General features: G+C 48.2%; 1 protein-coding gene across 1 annotated transcript in view; it reads left to right on the forward strand.

The window, feature by feature from the left end:
- The window catches only part of TNFRSF21 (TNF receptor superfamily member 21), a gene marked incomplete at its 5' end in the record, with an annotated part of 54477 nt that overhangs the window by 31278 nt on the left and 11763 nt on the right, over positions 1-11436 (forward strand). The window contains one exon of the mRNA XM_019538097.1: positions 310-575. Within this exon, the coding sequence (XP_019393642.1) occupies positions 310-575 (266 nt within the window). The remainder of the gene's footprint in view (positions 1-309; positions 576-11436) is intronic.

Here is an 11436-nt window from a genome sequence, read left to right on the forward strand (position 1 = left end):
TCAGAGTGTATCTATGTATTTAACGCCCATTACTTACATAACCAGTGTCAATGGCTCTTTGTTGAATGGGAGTGCCCTGAAAGCATTATGTATCGTGCTTTTCTGCAAAGTAGCTTGCAGCCCGGTGTTGTTAGCACCCCTTATCGCTAAAATAAGACGTGGCAGAGACGGTATTATGTCATAGACCTCGGGTGGGGGGAGCTAGGTAAATCTCATCGCCCTGATCCTGCAGTGCAGCATAGGTAGGTGCTAAGCTGATGGGGAGAGAGGAAATCACTCTGCTTCATCTGCAGCTCTTCTGTTTGACAGGCATAGACATACTGAAGCTTGTGGCAGCCCAGGTCGGAAGCCAGTGGAAGGACATCTACCAATTTCTGTGCAGTGCAAGTGAACGGGAGGTTGCAGCTTTCTCCAATGGCTACACGGCCGATCACGAACGGGCTTATGCCGCCTTGCAGCACTGGACCGTCCGAGGCCCCGAAGCCAGCCTCGCTCAGCTCATCAGCGCTCTGCGTCAGCACAGACGTAACGATGTTGTAGAGAAGATCAGGGGCCTGATGGAAGACACAGCCACGGTAACATATATAGCTGCTGCCTAAACAGCACATTTAGTCTTCGGCATTACATTTTTTTCTGTACAGGACTATAAATTGCCAAGCCAGCAAACCTTCCCTAGCTAAGAGGCTATTTTCCAACTATGGTAGAGGCTAGAACTTCATTCCTTTTAGAACCAGAGAGAAATTCGGATCCAGCTCCTGTAGGCTTTGATGGCGGCTTGTCCTGTCTCCAGGGTAAAGCAATGGCCATGTGTATTCCCAAGGGGTCTCCAGCCCATGCATCCTTTTATGGAGCTCATAACTGTGCAAGGGCTTACATTCAGGCTTTGTTTTTCCTCTAGGACTGAAAATTCTGGACTTTCATTTGAAATAGGATTTTGTAGAAGCAGCATGGGGTGGGGTGGGTGGGTTGGGGAGTAATTGGTACCAAAAAACCTACGTATGTGTTCAGCTGGCATAAATCTTGCTTGAGTAGAGGTGTGACAACTGGAACCAAATACAGACCAGCTCTGTACTGTTTTTAATCTGCTTTGTGCAGACCACCCCATCTCTTAATGGGTTGCAGATCTTTTACATTGGCAACCCATTAACTTTCTCAGAAGTTAGTCAGATAAATGAATGGGACCTCTGTTGGGAGAAAGGAAAGGGAGGACAATATGGGATAAACACAAGCGGGATATTCTTCCCGAAATCATTATAAGGTTACAGCATTAATTGTTACACGCTAGTTTAATTCAAGGTTTCAGGGCCCACCTTGGCAATGCCTCTGACTTGGCACATTACTGTAAGGTGATACAATTTGGTGGGGAGGGAGGGAATGGACCCTTTCTAGCTGTGAACAGAGCTCTCCAAAGATTAGGACTGCCCAGCTAGCAGCCTGCAGGCTAAACTGTGAGGGGCTAAACCATGTGTCCCGGGCCCCTTATCCAGCCACCACTCGAGTCCTCTACAGCCCTGATGTAACAGCAGTCAGGGCTCTGGGCTCCCTCTCTCTCACTCTGGCTCCTGCTACCTGCCCGTGCTGGAGGGGTGGGGTGGTGCAACTCATGGTGCTAGTGAAGCCCCCGACAAGGGAGCTGAGGTGGGAGCTGGCAAGCTTGCACAGTGCAGAGGGGAGCTGCCTGCATGTGTAATGCAATTTTGGGGGGAAGGAAGCCACTTGCACACGTGTGCAGCAGGAGAAGAGCCACCCAAGGGGCTCTGGTCTGCCCTAGTGTGGCCTCTGCTAGTGCAGTCCATGTGGCATGTGGCCTCTGGGCACTTAGGTGGACAGCCCTGCTCTAGATTCTGCAGCACAATTACAAGTCAAGAGGTTACAAAAGTTAGTTGCTGCTGGCAGTGGGATATCCCATTTCCCTTGTTACAGGTAGCCTGCAACCTCTTTGCCCTGCTAGGTACTACATTTGGTAGAATTTTTATGGCGTGCATTAAAAGCAGCAGTGTTACCAGCATGCTGTCAGCATTGGGATCTCCCCTGACATTGCAGCTGTGAGACTGCATTAGTAGGGTTTTACACTGGTAATAGTGACTTCTGAGCTAAGTCTATGTGAGTTTTCTCCAAGAGCTGCCCTGTAACCCTACTGGCCATCTGTGTACTGAGCAGAGTTTCGTTTTCCATTTTTAAATAATGAATAGCTTGGTTTTGCGGTGTTCAGCACAGCAGTTTCTATTCCAATTTAATCTAAGTAGCCAAGTACTTTTGCATTTTCCTTGCCAGCTCTTGTAATTAAGCTGTATGTAACTGTCTTGTTTGCATGCTGTTCTCCAAGATTTCTTGCATCAAAGACTTAAAAATGGAAGTGGAAAGCATGAGACATAATTGTACCTAAAATCAAGTCCGGATAAATGGAGGCGTATATCCTTTTTCTTAGACCATGCACTCATGGCATTCTTGTGGTGTGCTGCACATCAAAAGGACAGGCTGACTTTCTAGCGTCCTTGAGTTTATAATGAATTGTGTATTCCTCTGGCTATGTCTTGACATTGAATGTCTAAGTTGAATGTTGGACTAAAACATCAGATAAGATGATATTTGGTTTGGATTTGTCAACACTCAGTCCAATTGGCAAACTTTAGAAGATTGCACAAGAACAGGACCTTCATTATTGGAGGACGTGTTGAGGCATTGCTGTCAGTAATTCGGTTAAAACCACTGAGCACTGTACGTGGTTCTTCTCCTTGCCAGGAGTTCTTGTTTGCATGGTTTTAGAGACTTCTCAAGGATTCGTTTTTTACAGCATGACTGGGTTGTTTTTTGGGAAGCAAGTGTTTTAACTGTTTGATGTTTGCCTGTGCTAGCTAGCAGATTTGAACATTGTATCTGATAAAAGGACTTGATGAGAGGAGGAGGGGACAGGCAGGAACAGGTCTCTGTCCCTCAGAGAATTGATATACGAGTTCCTCTGAGGACAAGCAAAACAAGCCCCATACAGGCTTAATTGTGTTATCCTTACTGCCTGTAGTTCTGGGTATATGAACACGTCTGCATGACTTGGCAAACCTCTCCTTTATTAAATGTAATGCATGGAGCACGTGATTAGCACTGTGCCGTGCTAGTCATAGAAGGGCTGTTTTAGGCTAGGGATGGACATTGCACACAAACGGACTTAAGTCATCAGAAACTGGTTTAAGCCTGTAACAGAACAGATGGTCAGTACACATAAACCAGTTTGAAAATGACTGGAACAGGTTTAAGATGAACCTGGTTGAATGTAGCATCAGACTTAACTGGTTTGCGTCAAACCAGCTTATGCAGTCTGTCCCAGACCCCTTGCTTGTTTAAGTTAAATCAGACTACCGCAGCATCCCAGCATGCTCTCTGGGATGGGTGGGATTCTGGCCCTTATCCTCTGCTCTCTGGCTTTAGCTCTGGCAGAGACTACAGGCACAGAGTATCTGCCTAGCTTCCTCCTGCTCTTCCCCTCCCCTCATCACTTGCTGCTAAGCTGGGATCCCCGTTCCCTCTGCCATATACGGACACTTCAGCATTATGTGTTCAGACCATGCTGGCTATGGTCTGTGCTGTGGCAGACAGCAGTGTCAGCTTAGGGCTTTTTGGAGCTAATCAGTAGCTCAGCTGGTAATGTCCCTCCATTCCTTAAGAGCATGAACTAATGAGAGCAGCTGTTTCTTTTCTGATGGGGTGATGAATGCTGATAACAGAACTGATGTATGCTCTGTTATCAAGCTGGGGGAGAACCACTCCCTAATCCTGCTGGGGCCTGACCATGCCCCTCTCAGTTCAGCCCTGTGCAAGGGAAGGAAGGGCTGCTCTAGCACCCCCCAGCTTCTAGCCTGAGCCACTGCAGGCCTGCGCATACATTTCTGGGATGTCTATACAGTTACAAACTGATTTAGCCTAGCCAGGCTAGACTATAGAAGCTGCAAAGATTGAATCATCTGGGCTCCAGTTTTTTGAATGTCTGTCCCTAGCCTTAGTGTGAGATGATGAAACATTTTACTATGAAACGTTGCAAAACCATTCATAAGAAGACAGTTTAAAAACTTGCCAAGACCTTTGCCTCAGTTTAAGGTTGTACTTGGGCTGACAGGCAAGTTGAGAACAAATCCTTTTGTCTCTTGCAGTAGTAATTCAGATCGTATCTGCTCTGGAAGCTACGCTGTTGTAGGCTCTGTGCAAACGCACAGGAATACACAGACCTCTCCTCAAATGTTCAGCCCACTGACAAGGCCATGCCTCGCCCTGGCAGCATGTTGGGCTGAGAAGGCGGTGCCCTCTCCTCTTGCACTGGGAGAGTCCGTGCAATTCCTCCTACGCCGAGAGCAGGACTTGGCCCTACGTTATTTCATCTGTAATATAAAACGGAGCAGCAAGGCCACAGCCACAGCATCGCCAAGCATCTTTGCTGCCTTGTCAAGCAGTCTTGCATGTGCCTGTCTGGCGGATGGGCTGTGTTTGGGGGAAAATAGCCTGCGTGTTGCCAAGGAAGGGATGTAGTTCGAGGTGCAGTGGGAGTGCTTCTAACCAACCCTCTGGCAGACGGCATCAAGGCTGACAGCTCTGCTATCTTGCACAGTAATTGTACTTGGGGATTAAGGGAAGTGGCTTATGGGCTGCAGAGGGAGTCTGGCTACCAGGCCATAAGTAGTGGTGAGATCATCAGGAAGCCCCCTCCTCATGCAGCAGCGCACCAGTCTGAACTTGCAGGGCAGTTGCTCTGAAAAAGGAGTCTCCTTTCTGGAGCATGGTCTGTCTGGTCTTCAGATCTGGAGACTGGCAATGTGTCGGGCGTCTTGTTTTTCGCTTTCTAGCGATTTGCTTTGGTTTTCTTTCCTGGAAGTGGCAAAACTAGGTCACTGCTCTGTGCCCCAAGTGAAACTTAGCTCATCCGCAGCAGCATAACGGGAGTTGCAGTTCATAACATGCTGTGTGCAGCCGGTGCATCCTCCTGCGCAGGTCCTCTCATTTGGGATTTACTAAAGTATATCCTTAATCAACTTTCACCCGTTGCCCTCACCTACAGCAGCAGCGTTCTCTGGTTTGGACGCGGGCGCAGCTTTGTCTATGCTGCTTCTGATTCGAACCTCCTGGCGTATGCATTGGGATGGCAGCCCCCGCTTCTCTGGGCAAGGCACATTCTTCCTTGTGAGCAGCACTTGAAATTAATCCCCCTGCTGCAACTCTTAATTGATACCGACACCTAACCTTTCTGGGGCTGTAGTGCCAACAGCTGGCTTCCCGCTGACGGACCTTGTCCCTGGATTTACCTCTGACCTTCCTTCCCTCCCATCTGGGCAGCCTCTGGGCTAACTAAGCTATTGGCACCAGACTTTCCTTTTAGAGGCATGCATCTTCCATGGTAAACGTTCCTCGCCGCAATCCCTGTGCCAGCTAGTTAACATGCTGAGGTAGGATGCAGGATGTTAAACAAATGCTAAGAAGCACCCAGGGGTATGGGTTTGACATTGAAGGTAGGTGCATTTCTGCACATTATTACTCTGCTCTGTCAGGCTTGCCTCCCTCTAAATCAGCGTCTGCAATTCTTATTAACATGGAGGAGCAGAGCCACTGGCACGTAACAGGAGAGACTGCAAAACAGGTGAGGAGTGTCCTGCTGCAGGGGAAACTTGGAAAAGCTCATGCCATTGTGATCCAAGCCTTCAGGTCTGATGTAAATAGCTCGTAAATGTGGTGCCGGGGTGAAACATAGCTAGATGTTGCGGTCAGGCTGGGACTTCACTAGTTTCAACTGTTTGAAAACCTTTCATTAAGACAAATCTGTTCAGCAGGGCTGGGCTGTGCTGGCTGGCCAGATGCAGTGCAAGTTGGCATTGGCTGGCTTGACTTGGAGAGAACAAATGGGATCTCTGTGCTACTGGGAATATCGTTGTTACAGTAAACCCTGTCAGAGTTGTTCCCAGGAGAAACTAAATGTCACTGTTTCAGGTACTCTGAGAGGTCTGAGTTTTTTGAGTAGGGACTCTGTTGAGCTGAGACTCTTGGAGACTGGATTACATGAACCAGAGCACAAGTACAGGATGAAAGCAGCACTGCCTTCCCTTGGGCACTGTGCTAGGACCTCCTCCAGCATCAGCGTTTCCTGTTAGCTTTGGACGCTCAGTCCATGGGAACTGAACAGAGCTGGCTCGTCATGGAGCTGTGGGAAGTCCAGCGGACAATGATGACCGTGGCTGAGCAGCAGCTGTACTGCCATGGTACTTGGGCTATGGGAAGATATGCCACAGAGACTCATTGCATCTGTTGGCCAAGTTGTCATGGCCTGCATTGGTCTCGAATCATTGCGTCTCTAGTATGTCACCATCTCCAAGCAAACTCAGGGTTTAACCTGAATGGCATCGCTCTCTTTTGTTCATCTTCCTCCTAGTCCATCTACAAGACTCTTCTGCCACGTCTGCAAAATTCAGCCTGCTTGTGGCTGGAGGGATGGCAAGTTGTGACCTGTTCCTCTTCCACTTCTCTCCTTTTTCCACTTGCTGAGTGGACCTCCAGTTTAACCACCCCAAGCCCTCCAAGGTCAAATGACCCAGCTGTGGTAGTCACGGTATTTATCTTGAAGAACAGCACAGCTGCCATGATTGACGAGAATGGATTTGCATCCTGATCCATGACTGGGATTCCTTGGGGCAAATAACCTTGTCCTGAGTATAGTCATCTATGCAGCACCCCTTTTGAGGGAGGAAAGTGTTCTTATGCCCATTATACAGGTAGGGAATTGAGGCATGAAGTGAGGTTGCTCAATTTAACTGTGAGCAGTGAATTGAACTTAGTTCACACACTTCTCCAGCTACTAACCCAACCATTGGATCCTTCCCGTTCACTTACCACTTGTACATACTTAAAGATGTATCTGTTGCATCCTTACCTTCTACCCTTTACATCTTTTTGATCTCAAATGGCAAGCCGCAGGAGGCTAAGATTCTCTTGCATTTAGATGGTTCCCAAAGCAGTGCTTTATCCCAGTTGGAGTTTTTTGACAGCATCATTATCTACATCATGTGTGTACATACACTGAATGCACAAACAGAGAATTGAATGCATCTGCATGTAGCAGTGTGGAACATAGTAAAAGATTTTTTATTTCTTCCAGGAAAGGTGAACTGTGCTGAAAGCATGGTGCTTTCTATACCATGTAAGATTATGCCAGTTCTATATTGCACTTTAATGAAATTAGGTTAAAACTAGATTAGCCCTATGGATCACTTGTTTTCTGGATCAGTGACTCCTGTGAAAACTAGGGAGGACCTGAAGAAGGATGGGAAAAATTGGAGTGTTTAATTCGTACAGCTCTTCTTAAGCTCTGGCACCAGCCATGAGCTGAAAAAGCACATGTCTAATTTGAACATTGTTTGTGACAATTGGAACAGATTCTGCAAAACATCTTTCTTCTAAGCTTGTCCTGTCAGGGTAAATTAATAGCTTGTTCAGTACAGTAGGTGCAGTTGCATATTTGAGCCCAATCATTGTTTAGACAGCATTAGCATTTCCCAGAATCGCAGTGGCACAGTGTCCAGAGAAAGGGCTTTGCTTTCTCATTTCTAGCAAGTGGCAAATCTCTGGTCTCGGGATGATACTGAAAGAGCTCGTCCCTTCTCTATTCTCCGAAAAGGGGAGAAAGTAAGCTGCAAGGAACTGCTTTAGCAACAGTGTCCCATATTTTGAGGATTGTAGACCCATCCCACCCTGAAATATCAGTAATCTTTTTTTTTATTTTTTTTTAATTGCTGGTTAGGACTTGAAGGCCGGGGGCCCCAGGTTTTGATCTCACACAGTCTACGCAGTGATGTACAGGATTAATCACAATGTATGCATTCAGATACCATCCTGAATCTGATGAGGGTTGGAAGTCCAGGGTCTGTTTCATGTGGACTTCTGTCTTTGCATAATTTTCCCATCACGGGGTTGGTGGCGGCAGCAAAGAGGATGTGAAAGCTTCGTGTGAAGCTGTGTTGCAAATTGCTGCTCCAAGCATCTCTTGTTCCATTGCTTCCTGTTTCAGAGCATGCAGCCCTTCCTAGTTGGGACCTTCGAGCAGCTCTGTTCAAACACAGCCCAAATCTTGTACTTTGTCAGGTTCCCGGTTCGTGAATTATTTACTCCTGTTTCCCCATTCAAGAAAGCTGAATAGATGTTGGCAGAGGAATCGGCGTCCGGTGCATTAACTTAAAGAATCTGTGAAGTGGGAGAGCTTGTCTGCGCTCGTACCAGGGGCTGCAGCTGGGTCCTCGGGTATAAAGTTCACAACAGCTGGGCATTGCACGCCTTGTAGGTGTCCACGCATGCAGCGAGTGCCTGGCCTGCAAAGGCAGCTAACTGAACGAAGGGCTTTCATGCAAGCACAGTTCCCCCCTGCTGAACTTCAGGAATGCTTTTTTCTGCAATCTCCTCTTAATACTGAGGGATGTGCACAGCGCCTTAACTCCAAAGTAAGGTTGAAGTGAGTCTTTTTAGGACAAGTAGAGGTCAAACTAGGACAGAAGAGGATTGGCCACATAGAGGGTTGTCAAAATGGCCCCTAAATTGGTGCCCCAACTGCCCACCTGTAGGTATGCTCCTGTCTCTAAGCATGGTGGGAAAGCCAGGTTGGAACATAATTTCCCAAATTCCCATCCCTTTGGTTCCAGTGCCGTTGATGTTTGTAGCATTTTGGTAGCCTTTGTTAACTGAAAGGCTTATCCTTATTATGATACTGGGACAGTTCAAGGGATACCAGTTCACCATATTGGGTTATTTATGCCACAGGCAGGCCCCAAGGTTGTCATCGCAGTGATCTGTACTCGAGGGTCAGCGCTGTGCAGTTGGTTGTCCATTAGCAACCATATATCAGGACGAATCTTCCTGCGGGTGATTTAAATTTAGCGCAAAAATCCTTATGTTCACAGGGCTCTCTCCTCCAGAGACATGCAGGCCAGGCTCTCTTTTAATTGTATTGAACTGCACTGCTCCCTTGCCACATATGTTGCTAAAGCTTTGCCCATTTTCCAGTGTTGTGCAGGAGCTTTCAAACCCCCCAGGCGTGTTCAAGCTTTCCAGGCTGTTCAGTGACCCACCCTGGCAGTAAAACTGCCTTGCTTTTTGAACATGTAGACAACTCATCAAGGGTGTCTCCTGCTCACACATGCAGGGAGGACTCATTAGCTTTAATGGGGAGCTAAGTGCTTTTGGAGAGACTGCAATTAGTTGTCTCAGGACCAAACAGTGCCTTCCCTCACTCCCACTCTGCCGTCTGTGCCATAGCTTCCCATCGCATCCCGCTTGCCTCCAGCAAGCTCCTGCCAAGAGCCTTCGTGGCTTGTCTTTGTCCATGCACGCACGTAGGACTCGCATGGGTTTGGGCCAGCCTGTTTGGTCCTCCTTCCCGGGGAGGTGGCCTCTGAAACCTGGGAAACAGCAATCCTGTATTAAACTTAAACTTAACACCCCTGATCTGGGCAGGAGAGTGACCATCCATTCACCATCTCTGAGGCTTTCCCTTTTTGACCACAGCCACCTTCTCATTGCCTGGGACTATAGCAGCCCTTTCAGTGGTGGCCCTTTCTGGGCAAGAAAACTGCCCCACGCTGGGAGCAGCTGCTTCTCCGTTGGCACGGGGCAGCATGCCAGCAGAACGCAGTGTTTCCCTAACACTTATCGGGCTTCTCATTAAGCTTGAGCTCCGAATAGTTTAAATTCCCTCCTTATGGTCCCATAACAAAGCGGTGCTCTGATCGCAGCAAGGCAGATCCATCTGTCCCTGCTGCTTGTTCAGGAGCCGCATCTCGATGTTAAACCTTTTGTGCGAGCCGAAGGTCTCAGTAAGGTGAAGAGATAGCAGAAGCATGTTCGGTGTGCTCCTTAACGAAGCGCCCGCAAGGAGCCGGGGCACGCGAAGCAGAACGCGACACGTGTCTGCTGGGAGTTATAAATCCAAGGGCTATTGTGTGCAAACGTGGTCCTTGACTGGCTCCCGACATGTGGGAGCTGCACATGCACATTCGAGCTGACTGGAGTCCTCAGACGGCCTGATATGAATGCAGCTTTGTATCAGTGTGAATTGCATTAGCTCGCTGAGCCGCGTGTTTCCCGTGCTTTGCAGAGCCCTCCATTTTTAAGTAAGGTATTCAGTGAGTCAGCATATGGCCCTGGCTGGAATAGCATTACCATTGATGTAAGAGCATTTGGCACTTTGCTGACACGCAGAGAAGACTCCCGAGAGACCCTCTGCAGTAAAGGAGACCTCCTAATCGTACCAGCTCCGGCAAAAGCAGCCGTTTCACGGCATGTGCCTGCACTCATCAAGCAGATACGGTCTCTGACCCACCTTGCACTTCTCAAAGCTGCTGCTGTTCAGGTTTCAAGGGTACTGCCAAGCTAAATCAAGCACAAGTCCCGAAATCTTTTGCTCAATTCCCTGACCTGCCCAGAGCAAAATCTGCTGCAGTCTTGGAGAGGATGCTTTGTCAAAATGATGCATTCTGGGATATCGTGAGCAAAGCAGCAAGAGTTGGCAGACCTCGCAGATGCGAGATAATTGACTGGTTTATCTAGATGCCAGCCGAGTCCCGATTCGGGAGCGTCGGGGAGCGGGGCAGGAGCATTTGGCGCAGAAGTGCCGGTGCTGCCTCCCCTCTGGGATCGTTCTGCTTTTACAGTTCAGACTTGAGGCTTCCCCCCCCCGCATTTAATAACTTGGAGAGCTTCGAACGCTACTGGCCAAGTCACTTGGGTGCTGTGGCGGCGAGCACTCTAGAAATACCTATAAACGAATGAGCATAAATAGATCTACGCGCATCAATTATGCATCAAATTCAGTTCGGCCACTCCATCAATCTCTTTTATAAAGGTTACTTAAAATTGGTCGTGTGCCAGCTGTAGAGATTAGCTAGTGCAAGCATGCAGCTCGCCACAGCCCCACAAAATTCAGCCCTTTTAATTTCCAGGCTTGCTTGATAAGGTAAAATACTGAGAAGGTATCGCCAGGGTGATTTTTGTTTTTCCTCAGCAAATGATCAGTCTTCCCTCGCATTTTGCACGGGGGTTGCAATTTTTGAGCATCCTGCCTACTCAGCCCAAATACGGGACCAGCACAAGGGCATGGCAGACAGCCTTCAAGTCTCTTCCCGTACCCAACATGATAGGCTACTTTCTAATTGGGAATGAAGAGACAGCAATTAAATATTGGAAGGGACTTAAAATCACCTGCTGAAATAACTGGGGCTTGAGACCCTCAGGCAGTTGTGAAGGCCCTTCTGTACTCGCCATCCATCTGCTGAGAGCCTCTCTCCGGACCCGGCCCAGGGTAAATATTAGGGGCTGAGTGGATTTACAGAAAGAGACAGCCAGACAGACGCCCAGTTCCTTGGAGCCTGGATCACAAAGGGCCTTGAATAGCCTGAACCAAAGAGGCACTTTTTTTTTTTT

This window comes from Crocodylus porosus, unplaced genomic scaffold (assembly GCF_001723895.1).
Source record: "Crocodylus porosus isolate Cpor-Errol unplaced genomic scaffold, CroPor_comp1, whole genome shotgun sequence".
Lineage (NCBI taxonomy): Eukaryota > Metazoa > Chordata > Crocodylia > Crocodylidae > Crocodylus > Crocodylus porosus.